This window comes from Chroicocephalus ridibundus, chromosome 3, assembly GCF_963924245.1.
Source record: "Chroicocephalus ridibundus chromosome 3, bChrRid1.1, whole genome shotgun sequence".
Taxonomy (NCBI): domain Eukaryota; kingdom Metazoa; phylum Chordata; class Aves; order Charadriiformes; family Laridae; genus Chroicocephalus; species Chroicocephalus ridibundus.
In genome coordinates this window covers 103,325,566-103,347,584 of record NC_086286.1, presented here as the reverse complement: position 1 = coordinate 103,347,584, position 22,019 = coordinate 103,325,566, and the positions used below count along the sequence as shown (strand labels likewise).

The following is a 22,019-nucleotide window of genomic DNA, read 5'->3' as shown; positions in this document are numbered from 1 at the left end:
CCGCTTTCACTTACTAGGGAACCAGGAGGAGACAAAGCACTGACAGCGGGGGCAACACAGGGAGGCTGGTATCACAGCGCTGAGCACTTGGGTGGCCTGGAGGACCATGGCTCAGGGTGCCTGGAGAGGGTGAGGCAGGCCAGTGCAGATCCCAGGTGCTGGCATGCCAGCTAAGTGAGGAGATATCTCCCGAGGAGATCTTTCCAAGACCTCCTGTGACTCCCAGAGGGTTAGATAGTCACTACCAAATAGGACTGACAGTCTTGTGGAACAAGCAGCCAGTGCCAGCCACAACAGCTGCCACCTCTGTGCCCAGTAGCTCAGTATTTGGAACAGAGATCCAGGGTAAAAGTGGTGCAGGTCCGTTCCTCCCTTCAGCCTGAGCTGACCCTGACATCAGACCTGGAAGTCTTTTGGGTGGCACATTCTTCATGGCTCACACTGGACCAAAGTCACTTTCCAAGAAACCTTAAATAGTTTTTTAGGACAGCAATAATAAGCATGATTTACTAAATGATCGGTGAAGTTACCTGCACAAGAAGAGATTGATAATAAGGGAAATTTAGGAAACTTTATTGCACCTTTAATGCACCTGAGATGTCCTAGACATGAAACCTGTGTTGTTCTGCAACCCCACTCCTCCCTTCCCCACCGCCACTCTGTGAATTGCCTCCACCATTGCAGACAGGCCTTGCTGGGAGGAGCTGTGACCACCTTGGTGTCACTGGTCCCACCATGTTGCCACAAGGGTGGGTGGTGCCCCACAGTGCCACCGAAGCAGCAGCAGCTCTAGGCTGCCTGCATTTCACTCCATGCAAAGTGGCAGCTCAAGGCTCGGGTTTTGCCCTCTGGAGTTTTCCGAAGATCACATCAAACATGAGGCAGTGCCAGGGCACGGGCGCTGGAAGACGTCATCTGTGCTACTGAATTGATGGTGGCTCAGGGGCTATTGGTCTGTGCCCACTGCTCTCACCCAGATGGCTCCCAGCCACAGTCAGTCCACGCCAGGGCGCAGCCACAACAGGATGTTTGGTTGTGGTTACACAGCTTTGGGTAATAGGGGAGTTTAATAGTGTGTGTACGGCCTCAGAGCCAGGGAATGGAGCCTGCCACTTCTTGTTTTACTAGGACAAAGATGTAGCTGGCCCTTGGTGTCCAGAACCGGGGCTAGGAAGCAGCTGAGAGTTCCCTAAAATGGTAGATGAATGCGCAGAAAGAAGCATAAACAAATATTGAGCTTGAGTGATCATCTGTTTGAGGATTTGACACTGCCCTCCTCATCCTTTGAAGAAGTTCGTCACTTGAAGAAGTACATAGACTCCAGTGCATGGGGAACAATGAACTAAGGTGCCTGGAAGAATCACATTTAAAAGGTAGAGGAAGAAAATAATGGGACATTATAAAAGCTGGTTCCTAGGCAAGACCTGGGAAGTGTGAGAAACCAAGGAGATTTGGCTTTGGTAACAACAGATTAAACCAATATTAAATTACAAGTTTCACTCACACAATACTACAAAAATACTGCAATATAAGTACTTGCTCACCAAAACTGCTCTTGAAACAAGTCTACTTCTTGAAGGGTTAGTGATTCAGTGAGTATTCTCTTCCTTCTCTTGCATAGCTCTTATTCTGAAGCCTATTTTCATCCAGAATATAACTTCTTCAACAAGTTACATTCTGACAATACTAACACCGCACTGGTCTTTTTCCAAATGAATGAATTCCCTACCCTACAAATAGTTCTTGCTTCCATATGCCTTCGTTTTCATGTTTTGCCAAGCATTTAATATCAATAAAGACAAATCTGCTGTCACATTTCCAGAGTAATCAGAATGCTTTATTTCAGGTTGGTTTTTTTTGTTTGTTTGTTTTTACCATTGTTTTAACTACAACAATACTAATTTACTGAGCTTTCTACTTCCTTTGGTTTAGGGTTTGGGTTTTGGGGTTTTGTTCTGGTTCCCCCCCCCCCACCCCGCAGTATTTTGGATCTCACTAAAGGTAGCAAGGCATTCATTTCTTAAAAACCTTCAACACAGTTTCTACATAACATTCATCTGGTGGGGGCTTCCTTGGGCTGCCAGGCTGCAGGAACTTCTTGATTGTAGGCATATTGCTCATTCTTTTTTTGAAAGCCTAAAAAATAAAAACAACAGAGTAAGAGAGAAATTCCAGCTACTCCGGTAGCAGTGCTCCTTGCACAGAACAACTGCTTCCCCCTGCTGCTGGAAAAGATCCTAGCAGTCATTCAGATCTCAGTGCCATCTACAGCCTCCTCCTGTCCAACAGGAGAAGGACTCTGCTGCTACAAAAGGCATGTTCTTAAAAATGAAGGCAGTACTGGAGCAGACAATATCTAAATCTCTGCTGCCTGAAAGAAACTGAAGGCAAAAATTCAATATCCAGGAGCATCAGGGAATAGTTTCGAAGGTACAAATACACTAACCCAGCTCATGACCTTTTTCTTTTCATTGCTGGTTCCACCGTGTGGGCAAACCACGATATACATTAACATGATTTCCATTTTTACTACACTATGTAAGTATCCAAGCTCTGTTTGCATCTAGCATGGCCACTGTTGTCCCGCTGTCCCAGCATTTCTAGGATTGCATGGGTGAAGGTGAAATGCCTGGAGGCATCATTGGCTCAAGTCACTTGTGCAGCAGAGGTTTCTCGTACTGTGTTGCACCCTAGGGTAGCCAAAATATCTACATAGGGCTGGCAGATATAACATAGCCCCTTGGGGAGATCTATTCCCTTCTGGAGCAGCGTCTGGAGGCCAGGACTAGGATTTGGGAAGAGCTGGGCATCTCAGGTGGCAAGAGATGCCTGTGTTAAAGCAACTGAGTCAAGGATCCTGAGCCATCTCATTGTACAGACAGTCAGGGGTGTCTCAGTGATGCAGATTGCAAGCAGCTGGAGACCCCACAGTTAGCTGAGCCACCTTAGGTACACAAGAACCTCTTCTAACAACTGGGCTAAGGGAGAGGAGCTTCACAGAGTGACAGCCAGTTCTTGCTGGCAAATGTATGCCGGGGGGAAATACAAGAAGGAGCAAGAAAAGTAAAACCTGTGAAATAAGTAACCACCAATTTTAGAAACTTTTTCCCTTCTGGCAGTGAAGGAAACCCTCCATAATTCAATGCGTGGCTTCAACCAATCTGTGCCCATGCCTAGTGGCTAAGACAGCTTGCTAGAAGATGGGAGCTAGAGGCAAGAATTACCTGAGGCTGCAAAACTGCATATGGGATAAAATCTGACACACGTTACTGCCCATTTTGTGGCTGAAGTGCCTCATTCTGTCTTACTAAATTCAGGCTTAAACTGTTGGGGATGAGGTTTAAAAATTTTTTACAAGTAATTAAAAAAAAATAAATCAAAGCCATTTTCCTTATCAATTGCAAGCAGAAAACATAACTGTGATAGTCCGATGCTGAACTGTTTCTTTTGTTAATGGGAATAAAGCCAAAGTCTTTGAGGGCGCCCCTCAAATTAACAGTTTGTAAGCGCAAAGAAGCATGATCTTAAGCCTTGCATCCTCAACCCAAATTTGCATTGCCTCCCCTGCTTTATTACCACGATTACCAGCACATGGGAGGACTACGGAACACTATCTGCTTTTTTCCAGTCACAGACTACATGGGTCTACTGTATCTTAACTCTTAATGACTCCTGCAGGTCAGGCCCCAGGCTTGCCCCTGCGCTGTGCTCCATAGCATGCTGCATCCACGGAGGCTCCTGGTTCCTGGTCAAGTTTCACAGCAGAAGTGCCTTACGTCTGCTTGGTTTCAGACTTTGTACGTGGCACAAAGGCAGAGAATTCGTCCTCAATTGTATTAAGTTAATTATTGAAAGAAAAGTGTGGCTTAATGCTAAGGCTTGAGTTTCTAGTCATACTGTAGAAGACAGAAGTGAAGTGAGGTTACTGGGATCCCAAAATTGTAATACCGGCCTGTATGGAAAATGGCACACTGTACCTTATTCTAATATGTCAACCTGTATCACAGACTTAATTGGTTATCTGATATTAGATAGCATCTACTGGCAGGAAGCAAGAAAATGAAAGGAGGGCAGCTTAGATCAGTGATTCCCTTGGCATGATATTAATTTATTTCTGTTGAGGAAGCATACACCACTCAAAGAGGGACAGACGTACCTCAGCAGGGTTAATCAGGAGCACAGCGTCTTACAACTTATGACAAACCGACTAAATCAGTTCCCTCTTGTGCTTGATGTTAAGCAAACACACAGCAGTGACAGTTCCTCGAAGAGCCCACACTCCTGACTTACATAGCAGAGAGAGACGATCGCTTCAGGATTGCCCTTAGCTCCTGAGTGTGGGCATGCTCAGTAACAAAGTTACCTGCAACTGAGGAAACCCCGACAGCACAGCAGGTATTTTCTCCTCCACTGCTAAAATGGCTTCAATTAGCTGAACATCTGCCCAGCTGAATTTGTTGCCCACGAGAAAGTCTTGGCCATGTTGTTTCAAAACCTGTAGAATACAAGAGAACGTGGGCTGCAGATGAGTGTGGGACGTATGAGGCCTGGCAGCTAAGCCTCGCAGCACAGCTGTAGAGCTGAACAGCCGCTACAGCTAAAGTTTCAGGGTGGAGTTTTCAGCTGGAAGCTGTGAGCCTAAAAAATCTGAACTCTCGTAGTACACAGACTACAAACGTTATCACTCGGTAATGATGGATGATGATAGGCACTGGGAACAGGGACAAAACTACACACTTAATTGGACTAGTACCACTCATAGAATTTGAAATAGGGATAATGGAGGAACTAGAGAGTAACTTGGAGAATTTATAAAATTGCCATTTAGAGATTTCATTTAAAGTTACGTCCAACATTGATACCAGGAAGCAAACTTAGAAACGCAGAATTACAATAGCTAACCAAAGCTATTGTTTATTGGCTACTCCTTTGCCTTTGGGAGTAAGTTATTATAGTCATACGAAGGTCTAGGATGTTCAGCCTTTATTATGGTTTTCCATCAAAACTAGATGAATGTTACAAAAGTGAGAAAAGTTGCCAGATGTCTGAGTCATTTGGGTTTGGTTTGTTGTTTTCGAAAGCGGGATGTGCAGAAATCTATGACTGTTGTTTTACTAAAGTACTCCTAGTCTCTCTACCTGATTTATTTGCAAGGGATTTTTGCATTCTTCTAATGAAAAGGTTCCAACTGAAATTAAGTCTAGCAGAGACATGTGCTCTAAAAAAATATAAGTGTGGAACTATCCCCTCAAGGAAAAAAGAAATCCTACATGCTTGCTTTTACTTTAATGAGAAGTTTTGCTGTATAGCTGAGAACATATTGCTTTGTTTGCTTTGCAGATGTTCACCCACCACAGTCCTGACAACACCAGTCAACAAATAGAGAAAACGTGCTGCTGTGTTTCTCCTTCGAGAGAGCCAAGAAAGCTGAGGATTTGGAACTGACCTGCACTACAAACATGCTCTTAGTTTGGGGAAACTTTTTGATAATTGTAAATAACAAGTTTTATAGACACATCCTCACTGTCTCTTACCTTTTCAAAGACTGGGAAGTACCTGTTAGTTGCCCTCTCCTTAATTGAGTCAATATTTTTCTCCTTTGCCTCAGGTGGAGAGAAAGGAAACATCAAAATCATTTGCATCAGATCTGTTATTCCTTCCACGTACATGTCAATCCTATTGGTAGGGGAAGACAGTAGAAAAGAGCACAGAAGTTATTTCATCTGTTTTCCAATTAACTAAGGCAACTTATAGGAATTTTGTATCACCACCATAGTACCAATTTTCACAGCCAAAACTAAACATAAACTAAAGCTAAATATATTTTAAAAAGATTAAAAGCCTGTTTCTGTTCAGCAGCATTTCAGAAGCAGTGGTTAAAACCTAAGCAAAGGCTAGAGTCCTTGCTTTTTATTGCAATAGACTTTCTCATGCCTTTCTACTGGGTTTACAGCACTGAATTTGTTATATTTAATACAGCTATCAAATAACAGATTGCTCATTAAGCGAAAGGAGGTGTTACAGTACAGGGCTCTCTCCTTCAAGTCCTTCCCGTAGAGATTGTATTTCCCTGCTATGTAGCTGAGGATGGCTCTGGTCTGCACCATCTTCATCCCATCAATCTCAACCAGGGGCACTTGCTGGAACATCAGGACTCCATCTAGGGTGGAAAGTTGAGGGAAAGCTTGTTAGTTCCTCCTAGAATGCCAGTTTTACAGGAGAGTGAGAGACTGAGCACGTTTCTTTTGCAGCGTAGGAGATCATTGATGTCTTGCCCTAACTGTAAAACTCCATGCAGTAAACTAACATTGTGGGAAAGATCAAATATCGACTCGCCTGCATCACGCTTTTGTATCTAGGTCATCACAGTGCAGCTGGGCCCCTCACTTTACAGCATTGCCAGAGCTTCCCTGGCTGATGGGAGCTGACACCTCCTGCTCCTGGGCCCTGCCTCGTGCTGGCACGAAAAGCCTGGACCAGCACTTTCAACCCAAGGGATCAGAAGAGAATAAAGATCTGTATTAAATCTGAACTTAAAGAAAAAAAAAAACCCAACAATTATTTTGAATGCAGATCAGTTCCCTGTCAGGGACGTATACACAGGAGTAGAAAGAATGAGGGGTAGCACAGGAGCAAGACTGAGCTACTGGGATAAAGGAAGAGATCAGGCCACTTTAAACATCCTGAAGCTACAAAGTTAGAGGCAGGGACTGTGACAGCAATTGCTGCTTAAATAAGTTTTACACAGTCACTCCAGGGACAAGAGTTTGAGAGCCCCCATAGATTTTCATTACAAGCCTATCCTCAGTGTTGTTCCACAACAATTTAAGCCTATTTAGATGCGTCTTTGTAGTCCCGTTTTCTCCTGGTGCAGGTAGGAGCATTTGTCTGAGCCTTCAGCGAGGCAGCTCCGAGAGCTGATGTAGAGATTCAGCATAACAAAGTCGGTTTAGGTCTTTTCTAGACCAGTTTTCTGCTGGACTAATTCACTGTCCTCGGGGATACTCCCTCCTCCAATTACACATTAAGGGCATCTGGAGAACAATCCCACCCAGTTAAAGTCACAGCAAAACTCCAAATCCAAGTAAGCAGCTGCCACTTTGCATTGCTCAAAGTTACTCGTTTATTTTAATTGCTCGGTTTTAATCCATTCAGTGCATCCTTCTTTCAGGTATAAGGGTTCATGTTAACAGGCACTTCTGTTTGCTTTTTTCTCCACAGAGTTATTAGAATACTTTGCTAGCCTAGAATTAATAAACATCCTTCACTCATTCTGTATTATTAATCTACAGTTTAAATTCAAAGAGTAGTTTTCTCTACAGCAGCAAATAGCCTGTACTTGTTTCCTGTAAACATTCACAGAAAGATTGTGTGTCTTCATGTCTTTCCAGAACACACCTTGGCAGCTGAAGGAAGAAATATTAATTGGTATCTATCTAGCAGAAACACAGTAGAACAGAAAAACTAACAGCTCTGCAAGGATATTTTTCAGCAGAAACATGTGAAGTGAAAAATAAAATCTGACTTTCTGGCACTCGACAAAAAGTGACGCAGCAAATGGGAGTGAACTAAATGCATGGTTTGTTTCTTTTCTTCAGAACAGAGGGATTTCTCTCTTACGACCAGTAGCGGACTGCTTCTCCTCACTTTGCAGTGAGAACCACTTCACATAACCACTGCCTAGGTATATATGCAGGATTATATAAATATAACTATAAATAAACTGATATAAAAGCAGTTTACCAGTTGTTTTGCGGGTTGGATTGTGCTGTCGGAAGGTAGTCTGTGGAATATATATTAAAACCCAATCATTTGGACCTACTGTTTGTCACCAACCAGCAGATCTTGTTGATATCCAGGTAGCAACTTGGGCAACCTGTGGCTGCACAGATTGAGCCAAGCTGTTCATCTCTCAGGCCAACAGGTACAGGTATGTCCAGGCCGATGCTATTTAACTCCCTTGGTCTCCAAAACAGCTGTCTGTCTGCAAGTTAGGAACAGCCCCCGGCCCAGCCTTCATCCTGGGCACTGCTGGGGCATTGCTTAGATCATCAGCTAGCATAGGCTAACGTCACACCTGGACCATTCTAACAACGTGGTGGTGCCTAAACACAGGATACCCTAGCAAAAAGCGTGTTGGTAGGGAAAGAAAAAAATTAGAGGGAGAGGTAATGTGGAATTATTTGTGTTCAGTCCTTCCCTGCATGACTGGCAGCATTCCAGAGGTCCCTTTATCAGGATGACTAACTAATTTGTCTTTCTTCAACCCATTGTATTAAACTCCACCTTTTTCTTTGTGTTCTCACCCTCTTAAGACCAATACATATACAGAAAAGCCCTTAATCTTCTTTATAAAACTTCCCTATCCTTTTCATCAGCATTTAATTCTTCTTTCTGGATATGGATAAACTTGGATGCTGTATCCAGGATTGTACCACTCTGTCTGGATTAATTAGTATGTTGAAGCAAATTCAGATTTGGGCTTTCAGTACCTGAGCTATCATATTTAGAGCTATAACTGGTGTCTTTACACTGTACTCTCCTCCCACATTGTCAGATTCCCAGCCAGCTGGATCTGCAAATTTAATTCTGGTCTTCTTGATGCCACTTTTTTTTGTTCATTTTAGTTTTCCTGTCAGAATTTATTTAAACACAGCTTTTCCTTTCTGAGCAAGCAGCCAGAATACAGCTGAGTCCTCTTCCAAGGCTCCTAGTATGTCTTGGCAAGCTCAGCCTGCTGTAAGGTTTCTCTTACATGTCTTGGGCAGCAGGTAAACTGCAGGTCAGGTGCACTCCGTAGGGCTCCTCACAGTCCCAACTCCTTCCCCACCCTGGCAGCAAGGTCTTCTTCTAGGGTGGCTGTGGAGGGGTTCACTGCTGGATTTCATCTGGCCAAATATCAAGGGCAGTGGCTGGGGGTATGCACTGGTGTTTGGGAACTGGTCTCACTCCCAAGGTTGACACGAAGCCTTTGTGGCTTGCTGCTTTGACCGCGTCAAACTTGCTGCAGGTCCCCCTGCTAGCTCCCTGTTTTTTACCTGGGGGAAGTTTCATGGCTCAGGCTTATTCTGCTTAAGACTGTCACTAGTGTGTTCGCATAGAGCCTAGCACAATGGAAAACTGGCTTTCCTGAGGATTTTGGTGCCATACTGGCCTTTCATTTAGAGGCTTCTCTCACTGAGGTTCAGAACCAACATACAGGTACATCTACACTAGGTACATCTATGTTAGTCAACTCAACAACAGCTCGGTCCAGCTGGCACAGACTGGCCACATTCACTCTATTCAGCATTCTCTGCCTATAGAACATGTTGGTCACATCTAAATGACATCTTGGAAATGGCCCTTGGCCTGGGACAACTCCCAGATGATGTCTAGGAATTGCTTCGTGGAGTGCTATTTGCCCTGGACCAAAAATGTGCCAGGAACCATGCTAACAGTTCAACAACATAGATAATTAAGTTGCATTAGATAGGAATGTTTGCTACCCCTGTTGAAGGTACTACCATAAACAGTCATGGAAGCTATGGCCTTTAGCTTATAGGATTTTTAGGTATTGGAAAGAAAAGATTACTCAAAACTAGGATGTCAGTATTCTAGGTGTGCATCTAGAAGTTTGCACTGGTTTAAATAACCTAATTTTATACCACAAATTTAGCTAAATTGGATCAATTTTTTGAGGAACTAAGCCTCAGGCGTCAGAACTCTTACCTTTGATTAGCTTTTCATACTGCTCTCTTGTTTCCAAAAAAATTTCTTCAAACTGGAAAAGGAGAGAGAATAGTGTTACGTTGCTGTATGTGAACGTTTTTCTTCTGCCAGTGACTGCGTGTAATCACGCACAGAATGACCGAAAAGAGCAAAAGATAATGGGCTGGATCTTCAACTGTGCTGTTTGGCCACAGATGTCCTGTGGATCACCCACGCAACCTCACAGCTGGGGAGAACCAAAAGGGCCTGGCCACTTCTAACTTAAGGCACTGATTCAGAAATAACCTAAGTGCGGGTAGAAACAGAGTGCAGACAGGAGGAAGACAGGTTGCAGCGGGTGCAAAGGGAAGCACAGGGTAAATCAACTATTTCTAACTCCACCCCAGGGTGTGTAAGTCAACAACACTCTTCTGTTTATACACATTGTTACTGCAAGACTGAGTTAAGGTGGTTTTACACAGCTGAAAAACTCAGATTAATTAAGGGTCTTTAAGTAAATCCCCATTTTGACGTATTATGATCAATTACTTCAGGGGACTGATACTATCTCTAATAAATTCCAAGCTCCGCTGCATTTGCATACCAAATATTAACCACCGAACAATGTAGTTACAAACATGCAGTGCCACTGGCCAAATTAATTTAGCCACCCTCTTGTAGCTGTTTATCCTCCATGTGCATGTTAAATTGTTCCCTACTGAGACCAGTTGAAAACACCAGTCTGGAACACTGTGCAGAGAGTCAACTGACCTCCACACCAGCTGCTGCCAACAGCCATCGTACGGGCTCCATTCGCCCCCTCCCATTAAGGTAGGTAAGCCTGGGCTTCCCCGACATGCTTCCGAGCTCCTGGATCCCTGAAAAATATTGAGCAGAAAACAGTGTCATAAAACTGGTGTAAGTACCATTATTTTGAGGGGAGAGAAAGCCTTTTGTTCTCACTATGCCTTTTGAAGTTTAAACTTAATCTGGTTTAAAACATAAGATGAGAGACAGACCAGAGACACCACACAGGAAAGACGTGCAGATCTCTAAAGCCTTCCCCTGTGCTACGATTACAAGCAAACACAGACATGTTTAAACAAGTGCTATGAGTCCTGAGCTGCAGGGGAAACCTTGCTGCATTTTAAAACATTTGTCCAAAGCCAATGAAAAATGGAATCCTCAGGGAAGTTACTCACCCACCCTTCATTGCCATCATCCTCACTGAAAAGATGAAAAGAAGAAAAGGAAAACATCTTTTACTGCTAGGCTGAACTGCCTAGCTTCGTTTGCCGGAGCACATTTTGCAGCTTCCACTGCCATCCACTTCTTTCCTCAAGTAGGGGCAAATGAATTGCTAATTTCCCTTTCTTCCATGACACAGGCTGAGCTTCCTTGGTGCTCCTATTGAATGGCTACAGCCTGTTTCCTTGCTGCTTACGGCAGCCTTGAGGTGTCCCTCAAAGCCAGATCTGGAACCTAGCTGCCTTGGCTTCAGGTGGCCCCAAAAGCATCCCCCAGGGCACCAGGGACCTGTGTGCCCAGGGGCCCAGCACATAGGAGGCTGGCTGAAGCTTGCTGTAACAGCCCCTCTCTCTGCACCATGAGCAGCAGAGAGTGTGGCAGAGACAACACATCTGTATTGAGCTGTTCCATACGTAGGGACAACCAGATGGACTATTTGTGCTGACGCTTGAGTCTTAAGTGTTTGCAAATTCAGGCCTTACGTTCTCTGTGCTTCATTGCCCTAATTGCTAAAAAAAAAAAATAGCATTACCCGTTCACAAAGATGGTAGTATCATACATTAATGATTGGGAGAAAAAAGGCTTAAAAATGGGTATTCTAATCGTGTCCTAATGGCTCAGAAGCCAGCGTAGAGTGCCTGATTTAAAAAAATAATTTTACAGATGACCCCGGTTTTCTCAGAGCTAAAAGCCAAAGCTGCAACATTATGTCTGTCACACTTTGCATCCGCATGGCATTTCCCATTCAAATCAGGTTCGCTGTGCTCTAGTGATGTGTTCTCTTCAACTCACGGTGCTTTGTACGTGTACTTAAAATAAAGCACATTTAGAACATATTTTGCCAAAACTTCGTTTTAAAGAACAATCAGATTGAGAGTTCTCCCTTGAGCAATTCTGGTAAGAACCAAGTCATGTTACTACAATAAATAGGGATATTTGGGGTAATTTAGACAATATAATCCAAATACACATAAAGGAAAACATGCTCGCCTCCAGTTTTAAAGTGCGGATAGCTGTTGCTAATTGCAATGTTTTGCCTTTAAGACAGTGGTTTTATTAGTTTCTGCACGTTGTGTGACTAGCTTTCACTATATGGCACTGCAACTTATCTGTGTAGCTCACAACAACTAACTAGTACCGCTTTCATTATCGTACTTCTCAGACACGTTGCATCCATATCATTTCAACACACATCGCCCCGACTTGTAATGTGCAGAAACTTACAGTATACAAGACTTCTCCTTTAACTAAAAAAGCCAAAGACTGCAATACCAAGAATGTGATATGTAATCCTCTTGGAAAATGTAGCTATTGTTTGCAGAACAAAAGCAGAGGGAGTGAAAAGCCTTAGGTATAATTTTATCGTTTTACATGAACAAGAAATTCTATATGGCATTAAATTATGTGAGAAGCACAATGACAAATGGAGAATAAAAACCTGTCATCGGTTTCTTTTTTTTTTAAGAATATGTCTGTCAGCTCTAAGTGGATTTTAATTGTCTGAAGCTTCTGACACAGGAAAAAACCTTTGTTTTTTGGTAAAGTCTCCTCAAGCTTTAGGTCCACTGAATGCACCTCCACTGACTATAAAAGGTCCTGACACATGTGGCTCACATACAGACAGCTGCGTTGCAGTGCCTGGGTCTGGACACGAGTCTTGCCCTGAGAGCTCAGTTTAGTTGCCCATTCCTATGTGTTTTCTGACACTTAAAATTCCCCAAAGGTGGGCAGATACAACCCTTCACTTACTGGATGGAGATGGGCAACTTTTTCTACCTTAAATCGGTATACCTATTGATGCAGACTCTCGATGCCCTTTTGTGTTTATTTGGGGAAAGGTACAGCTAACATAGACAAGGCTCCCTCAGAACTTCACTCAGTCCGCTATTTTTCTAAGATTTTAATAAAAGATTTGCAGGATCTTGTGTTTAAAAAAAAATAAATCTGTTTCTGATACAATATGTTGGTAATTTATTAGTAGCCAAGGACTCTTGAGTAGCTGACACCCATTCCTTACCGTTTCCCTTAGCTGAAAAGGCCCCCGGGTAAGTTACAATTTTTTTAAGAGAAGAGTAGAATATCTGGGTTACATTCTCCAACAAGAGGAGCGGTGTTTATCTGAAAACCATATTGAACCCATTCAATATCTTTCCCGACCAGTTACTAAAAACAAATGCAAGCGTTTTTAGGAGCTGTAGGATTCTGCCACCCCTGGATAGCTTTTTTCTAGGAAATGGCATAACCCCTAATACCAATTACTACTCAAGATGCTGGAGAACCCATTCACTGGACAACAGACCAAGTAAAAACATTTAAGCTTTAGAAGCAAGCTGCCCCCGCCCTGGGACTGCTAGACTACAGTAAACCATTTACCTTGTTTGTACAAGAAGGGCAAAGAATAGCCTCTGGGATGGTGACTATCACGCTGAACCCTGCTAATCTACTCCCTTCACCTGGGGAAGGAACTCCACATCACGACTGGGTAGTAACCACTCACGAATCCGAAAAGACTCATGAAGATTTAACAGACGTACCTTTTCTAAATTCTAATCCGGAACTATTTATTGGTGGGTCTTCATATTATCTGAGCAGCAACTGGGTTACGGGTTATTCGGTAACTATTGTGAGTAAAGTAGTGGAGGTTTCACCACTCAGTTCAAAGCTGAGTGCACAAGCAGCCAAATTAATTGAATTAACAAAGGTCTATCAGCTGGCCAAAGAAAAGACTACAAATATTTATGCTGATTCTCCGTATGCACTTGGAGTATGCCACGGTACTGGGCAGTTATGGGAGCTGCGTGGGTTTATAACTTCCAGTGGAAGTAAAATATCAAACACTCCACAAATTAGTGAACAGTTAAAAGCTATATGATTGCCAGAGAAACTTGCTATCATTCATCCGCCAGCCCATGCCAGCAGAAGGACAAAAGAAGAGATAAGAAATAGTCTAACAGATACTACCACTAAAGCCCCTGCATGACAGCCGTGTGAACCACAGGGCTTACAAGCTTCCAAGGGTCCCACCTGGTGTTGCTCGCTCCTGAAAAGATGTGTTTGACTGTTCCTGCTGAAGAAATGGACTCTTGGAAACGGTATGAAGTGACCAAAGACTCCCAGGGAATACGGAGAGCAGATATGGAAAGCTTTCCTATTTTGCCTAAGCAATACCCAATTGCCATAGCGAAAATGCATCATCACCCAGGGCATTTTGGGACTGCTGCACTAGCCCAGACACTGATGAAGAACTGGTTCACACCAGGAATTTATGCTGCAGCCAAATAAGTAGCCACATCTTGCATGCACCACCTTTAGCCTTAATTAATATTTAGCAACGACCTCAACACAAAATTCGTCTACATACAAATGTTTTTACTGCTTTTGTCTAAACTCCATGTTTCCATCCTATTTCCTCGTGAGCCTTAATGACATGCCCGTCTTGAATTTCTCTGAGGATGCTTCTCGGCAGTGTAAGAACTGTTTAAGAGGAGATGGTCTTTCAGAAACAGCATTATCTGCATGCAGTGTGAAGTGCCCTTTAGCCCCGGAGCTGGAGCAGAGTCCAGTGTACCAACAGGGCCAGCTTTCCTGCTCAAACCCAGAAGAAACTGGCACGGTGCTAGAGGCTCGCACTGTGTTCTGCCACCCGCCTTTGCCTTCCCACACTCTGTCCCCTCAACGGTTTCACAGTTGCCTCGCTCAGCTCTGAACTGCGCCGCAGGATTCATTTCCTGATTAAAAAAACCGTCTTTCTCCTGCTTTCTCTCTCCCGCAGCTTACAGATGGTGAGTAACTATCGAGCCAGGCTTAGTCTACCTGGCACACAAACTAAAGAGAGGAGCATTACCCCTGCAGATGCCCTAATAAATTTGGAGGTACCTTCACTATAAGTAGTCGCTCAAACGCTTTAAGAAAAAGGAATTGGTAAGTTAGTACTTACCTCCTGACCTTAACGCAGCCTCCACCCAGCATAGGCAGGTTCCCTGGGGCTGTTTAAACTTCAGAGCTTAGGGGAGTTTCCAGCCATACCCAATTAGAGAGAAAATCTCCCATTGCTATTCAGCTGGCTCTACCCAGCTTAAAGACGTACGTCTCTGAAAATCGCCACCCAAGGCAGAGACTGTCTTTCTTTTTCACTTTGCCAATATGAATATACCGTGTGGGTAGCCTGATAGTTTCTATGGTAGCCATCTCTTCAAACTGCTTTCTTGGAATTATTGGGGCATTTTACCCAAATACAAGGGTGAGACACTTTAAAACACTGAGAAAATTATAGATTTTTCTGGGTCATATTTAGGGTAATAGTAACCATTTAAAGACTAACCACTGAAGTTTCGAGGCTTATTTCACTATTTAACAGTAACCCAGGTTTTTCTTTTCAGTGCTGTATAGCACAGAAAAGATACCCTAAGTATGGGATAACAATGCTCAATTACTTTGAAATACAGTTTGCCAGTATCAAACTTACTTAGTGATAACTTGGTATAAAAAATATATGAGCAGTTTCTGTCACAACTCACCCCGTGTCTTAAGGCAATAGCATTAGTTTTGGAAACGGAGTGTATGTAGCTAATACTCAGTTAGAGAAGAAATAAATTATGATTTTCCTACCCTGTTTCCACGAAAGGTAACTGCTTCAGCTTTGCTAACTACCATTATGCTTCAGCTTTGCTAACTACCATTTCAGCTGAAAACTGAAAGTGGATGTGAACAGACACAAGGATGACATAGCAGATGGGAAATGGGATTTGGGTGCCAAAGATCGGGTTCCCACCTCTAGCATAGACCCACATGTGATGCTGGGCATGACTTTACACCCCTGCAGCAGATGCCAGTACAGTTGATCTGAAGATCTGTTCACAGAACCCAGCACTGAATCAAGATTAATCTGTTCCTGCTTTTGATATCAGTACGTATCTGAGTGCAAGAGTTGTCTCAGGAACAGTGACCGCAGAACAGCATGCAAGTAACTATTGTCTCCTTGTCCTTTCTGCAGTCTGAAATGCTGTCAATGGCAGCAATAGGCTTGATGGCAAAGAAGAACTTCTGATTTGAAGTTCAGAGATGAGCGGTCAAGCAAAGCATTACGATGCTTTTCGGATTTGCTGAACATGGCAACATCCAGCTTTGACTATTGTTCCCATTCCACACATTCCTGTTTGCCAGAAAGACTTTCCCCCTTGTTCTCTTTTTATTTTGTTTCCAACATAGCCTTTCATAATGTAATTGTAAAGCTCCTTTGACATCTAAAGATACTGTGTCAATGAGGTTACTTAAATAGCTGTTCTGTAAACCTCTAGAGTAGAAAAGAAAATAAGTTTCTTTCATAAATAATTTGTTAAGCCACACCCGTGAGTATTCCGGCAGCTGGCATGGAGCCCAGGTACCACTTAAGTGATCTTGGATTGGGCACAGGCAGTTTTTAAATAATGCATGCCAACTTCCCACTGCGCTCCATGGACACACTTCATTGTGCTGTAGGTTAGACAGGTCCAAAGTCTTCTCAAAACGTACCTGCCTGCAATCCTCACAAACCACTAAGCAGCTGGCTTGGGGGACCATGCCTGATTCCAGCTTCCAGCAGCGTCCTCTCAGAGGTGGGGACAGGGTATATACCTAACTGCCACCAGAGAATTAAACAAGGTGGGGGAGGAAGGGTTCTCCTCATGCTGGTTATCGAGCTCCTAAACTGAAGCACACCACCACTGCGGTAACAAATTAAGAGTCCACATGAATAATTAGGACAAATCATGCATGACTCAAGCTTAGACTTGCTGCAAACCTTCAGTGAGTGCTTTGGTTCTGTCCTGGAAGCTTTACTGACTGCCCGAGGACAAGGTTAACCAAGCCTGTGTTCACCCTCACACGTATTTCTGTAAGCTGTTTGGCACTTATCTGCACCACTGGCACAGAAAAGTCCGAAAACAGTAATCCTCATTCTGATTTACACCCATTGTGCTGCTGGCAAGGAGAGCTTAAATGGAGAGACAGTTTACAGAATGTTATTATTTGGATCGTTTAGTCTTCATTGATCTAAATATCTCCACATGGTCAAAAGGCGTATTTATATAGGCACAAGATAGGCAAGATGAAGGCTTCAAAGCCAAAACTGAAAAATAACCTTAGTAGTACAAATTTAATTGTGAAATATTTGTCTTAAATAACTCAGGTATTACAATGACTTCATATTTTGACAGAAACTCGTGCGTGTTTCCTCTATTTGGTCTCTGGTGTGTACTGAGAAACTTTCTAAGGCTCTGAGTTTATGCGCATTGTTACAAGTAAAACTAATAATAATCTAAGCTTAGCTTTAAAGAATCTTCTTATTTTCAAAAGAGGGTGTAAAGAAGAAAAGCAGAAATTTCAATCCTATTTTTATCTGACATTGGCCAATTATAAACCTTGACAACAATGTGGGCTTTTTTTCCCAATAAAAGAGTTGTTTTGTAATGAAAGAAAGACAAAAATTGATCACTTTGAAAATATTTAAAAACCAGCTCTCAGCCTGTAATACATTTTTGTTTGTTTTGGTCCTTTTTTAAATAAAACCACATTTATTTATACTTCTCAGACAAGGAGAAACAGGTTTTATTGACCAGACGTCCATTTCTTCTCTTATAAAACAGTTTTGTTTCCACTGGAGTTTGTGTTGCCCTGGAGTTCATCAGAATTTTCGTAAGACCCGGTAACCCTAACAGAGATTTCAGCATTACTTTATCTTCAAAGGCAAATATTCTCTCCTTCCCTTAAATCCTCTTACACAGATCTGTCAGCATAAAAGATTCAATGAAACAAGCTTAGTGACACATTATTTATACCATCTAGGACGAGCCCACTTTTAAGATACTCTTTATTCACTGTTTGGTAGCATGTTCTAAATTATAAAATGTATGGGGTTTAATGGCATTTATGAGTAACATTCTAACTCTGCGTTTATCTTTTTTGCAGATAACCTAACAGTTTGTGAAACATAACTTGGCTTGCCCTCTAATGACATTTTCATCATGAGATTCATTTGTTCGTTTTGCATGTGCAAGATTGTACAAACCTAGAAGAACAAAAATCAAGGTTGAAGTAGGAAAAGGCGTTGAAAAATCACGGCAGATGGAACGTGGCTTCATTTCCTGGTAAAAAATCTGTTTGATGGTGCTACAGTTTCTTCATCCGGCAGTAGCTTTCATTTATCTATACAAATTTAGTAATTTATCTAATATTTTTTTAAACAAATTGCACTGTAATTCACTTCTCACATGCGTTTCTCAGCTCCGTTTTTTTCATTTTCTATTCTTTGTATTTTACTTTGTTGGCTGTTTTTCCTGATCCTCATTTGATTACTTCTGCATTCCGTAAGAGAGCAAGAAACTGCCAAGCATTTTAACTTGCCTTCCTCAAAACTTCAAATGAATATGGGTCTATTGCCTGCAGAAAATACCTGCAGAAAAGGAACCTTGGAGAGAATGGACGGCACTTTCTCTTCTACCATCAGGATAGCTTCAATCAGTTGTTGGACATCTGCCCACAGAAGTTTGGCAGACACCAAAGATTGTAACTAGCTTGATTCAAGAGGAAAACGGTTTACTGGAATTAAAAAACTAATTCCTTTTCTCAGTTTTCCTCCAGCACAGAGCTGATGGAGATATTCATGACCTAAGCCTACATTTCAGGTTTCTTTCTGCATCCCTGGACAGTTTTATAAATTGTACACGTACAGTAGTTGCTACATTTCCATAAAAACTACAAAGAAAAAAGGATCAGAAGTAACTGTAGGTATGGTATAAGATATATTAAAAGTGGAGGAAAAAACAGGTGGTTAGTCATGTGTGCACTGGGTCAGATATGAACCTCCACTTGCTTTTGTTCCCTTGTCCTCAAGGAGAGGTTTTCAATGCAAGTTTGGTAATGGAATAGGAATCCGACTCATCTTGCCCAGCTTGTTCACAGTGCTATGGACCTCCATGGTCACTTCACAAAGGCAACATCTCACTTACACACACATAAGCCTCTTTTCATCAGCCTGTGCAGTGGGAGGTTAAACTGCATGTACGTATGCACAGGACTGAACTGCCCTCGCTCTAGCAGGAATATCGAAAGGAGGCTTTGGTGGGCTTGGGCGCCGTGCTGACACTGTGTATGGTCTTTACGTACGAGGTAATAACGTTGTAATAGGTAAAATACAGTAAATACGCTCATGTTAGAAAAGTGTTGATGGGGGTATGTTTCACTGCTGAAATGTGGAGATTCCTCATCTTCTACATAGGAACGAGCAGAAAAGACAGACCAATCTTTGGAACCCAGACCTATATAGCTGTTTTCAGTAGAGGCATCCCTCTTGCTTCCAGGAGAACCAGGACACTACACAACTAGTGAAGTCTTACTCTGTCCCTTTTGTAGGGTAAAAATGACCCCTGGATCCTGGAAATCTCCAGCATCAACCCTGCACCACTTCGTATGAGCATCTGTTACTATTAGCAAGAAAGTACCATGGCACTAGAAAAAATAAACAGTGCGCTTGTTTAATTAAGGTTAAGATACACGCGCTCCTGTTACATCTTTGTTTTGTTGTGTGGGTATACTTTGTTTGTGAGAACTTAAACAATGAGATACTCTGCTAAGTGTGAGAGTTACGCTGTTCATTCCAAAGCTGTCGCTGTGCAACCTCTTCTTAGAGGAACTTTCTCAGACATAATTGTTCAAAGGAGTTTTTCAAAAGAATCCAGAACAAACAGTTCTCTCCTAGACCACCCCTTGAGTAAAGATCTCCTACAGCAAAACTGTCTGCTGAAGTTATTTAACTCTGTTAAATAAGGTAGTTACATACTTGAGAAAGTGAGTGGAGGGATGAGCTCTGCCTGAACTGATGTGTATGCAGTAAGCTATGGCATCTGAGGCTGAACGATGACGTGAAGCTCTTTTTCTCTTGCCAGAAAGGCTAACATTTCCATTCCATCTTCTCTTGGATGACATTGCCAGGTGTGAGATTAAATAGTTCTGCTGCAGTGCAGAAATTGGTCTGAAATGGGAAGCAGTAGTTGTAGGGCAAGCAACATAAATGAACTGGAACCTGCAGCATAACCAGAAAATTGTCCCCAGTTCTGCATTAGGATTAAGAAGCAGTGCCTATAGCTTGGTACTTCATGGGTCAATGTCAGAGTTGGACATGGAGCTGTACGACCATGCTATTTGAAAATTTCCACTATACACCAACATCACATTAGCTTTTTTGGATGCCCATGCCACGTTGTAAGCTAGTATATGGCTGATTACCCACCATGTCCTTCAGCTTCTCTTCCTCTGAGTTCCGCATCTTGTTTATTCATTCCCAGTATCCATACTGATTCAGATCACTGAATTTCATCATTCCTCCCTGTCATCACTTTATTTTTTTATCTTCTGTGAACTGTGCTAATTTTTCTTTGAGCCCCTTGATGAAAATGTTAAATAGCAAAGTGTCAACGATCTAAAATTGCTGCGTTCACCTACCTAGTATGTAGTTACAGAGGGGCCAGGACCAGACTCTCCTCAGAGGAGCACAGTGAAAGGAGGAGAGGCAACAGCCACAGGCTGCAGCACGAGAAATTCCGATAGACACCAACAAAGAAAGTTTTACAGGTCAAAGCCTGGAAGGGGCTGCTGGAGATGTGTGTGTGTGTGTGTGTATATATATATATATGTATAAATATTTATGCTTTATCTCTGCCCTGCACTCCTAGGTGGCTTGCAGACATGCTTCCAGTTGTATGCTAAGAGGTTAACCGTGCCTTACAGATAAATTGCCATTTGGTGGTATTTATTTCTTCCCGTCGACTACAAAAGCAGTCATAGTTCAAAAGCGGGCATCGAGTGCGCAGAGGTTTAAAGTTACTCTACTGGGCTCTGTCCCTCAGGTCCTTGCTGTGGAGGTTGTACTTTTCGGGCTGTATGGCTGAGGATGGCTCTGGGCTCCACCGTCTTCATCCCACCAGTCCCCACCATGGGCACTTGCTGAAAGAACCGGGCTCCACCTGGAGACAGGAAAAAGCAACGTCAGCCTAATTCAATGCCCACAGCTCTTGCGTTGTTGAAGGGGAGCTGAGAGACCACACCTAGTAGTTGCCTACAGCTGAAATCTCCCCTCACCACAGTAGGACATAGAAGAGCCTTTCCTAGGAGCAAGACTGGGGTTTAACGCAACTCCGAATTTCGGGTGCAGAGTGCAGCCTCCCGGCAGCCCGCCGAGGACTCCTCTGCGCCAGCAGCGCCCAGGCAGGGACCTGATGTCCATCTCCTCCTCTGAAATGCCAGCTTCCCCCTCCTGAACCTCAAAGCAGCGTCCACCGCACACCAGAGCTTGTTCCATGGCCACCAGCAGGTCCCAATAATCCCCATGGAAACTGTCCGAGGGGCGAGCTTACTTCTGTCACACCAAAACCAGATACTGATGTATGTAGGGAGCCAGTGCTGGTGGGAGGGGGCTGCGGGGCGGCCTCTGTGAGGAGAGGCCGGGACTGCCCTGTGCCGGACACAGCCGGTTCCAGCCGGTTCCAGCCGGTTCCAACCCACCCCCCGCAGGGCACAGCTGAGCCCCACAGCCACAGTGGGGGCACCTTGGGGGAAATGCCTTTAAGAAGGGGCAAAACACCGCGTGGCAGAGTGTGAGGGAAAAACAGTGGGAGAAACAGCGCCCTGATCACCAGGAGGAAAAGGAGGTAAAGGGTTCCGGAACGAAGGAGGAGAGTTGAGCCTAGAAAGAAGAGCGGTGGGAGGAATCATAGAAAGGTATGGGTTGGAAGGGACCTTAAAGATCATCTAGTTCCAGCCCCCTGCCATGGGCAGGGACACCTCCCACTAGACCAGGCTGCTCACAGCCCCATCCAGCCTGGCCTTGAACACTTCCAGGGATGGGGCACCCACAACTTCTCTGGGCAACCTGTTCCAGTGCCTCACCACCCTCACAGTGAAAAATTTCTTCCTGATCTAAATCTACCCTCTTCCAGTTTGAAGCCATTACCTTCTATCCTATCACTACATGCCCTTGGAAAAAGTCCCTCCCCATCTCCTGTAGGCCCCCTTTAGGTACTGGAAGGCCGCTATAAGGTCTCCCCGGA

The 22,019-nt window shown here is 43.4% G+C and overlaps 1 protein-coding gene and 1 long non-coding RNA gene across 3 annotated transcripts; one reads left to right on the top strand and one right to left on the bottom strand.

Moving 5' to 3' along the window:
- Window positions 1-1,813: 1,813 nt before the first annotated feature.
- Window positions 1,814-15,077, bottom strand: LOC134513500 (glutathione S-transferase 3-like). 2 transcript variants are annotated; one of them, XM_063330328.1, is made up of 7 exons: window positions 14,876-15,077; window positions 10,462-10,568; window positions 9,712-9,763; window positions 6,028-6,160; window positions 5,535-5,676; window positions 4,364-4,495; window positions 1,814-2,136 (listed from the first exon to the last, which is right to left on the bottom strand). In XM_063330328.1, the coding sequence occupies exons 2-7, from the start codon at window positions 10,546-10,548 to the stop codon at window positions 2,014-2,016; spliced, it is 669 nt and encodes a 222-aa protein (XP_063186398.1). In that variant the 5' UTR covers window positions 10,549-10,568; window positions 14,876-15,077; the 3' UTR covers window positions 1,814-2,013. The 2 variants fall into 2 exon arrangements, with proteins under 2 accessions (XP_063186398.1, XP_063186399.1); XM_063330329.1 differs by having other exon boundaries at window positions 2,000-2,136; window positions 4,291-4,495.
- LOC134513502 (uncharacterized) lies at window positions 14,540-19,581 on the top strand. The gene is made up of 3 exons (XR_010070447.1): window positions 14,540-14,720; window positions 17,884-18,062; window positions 19,327-19,581. It is a non-coding gene; the product is annotated as an uncharacterized LOC134513502 (long non-coding RNA).
- The last annotated feature ends 2,438 nt before the right edge of the window (window positions 19,582-22,019 follow it).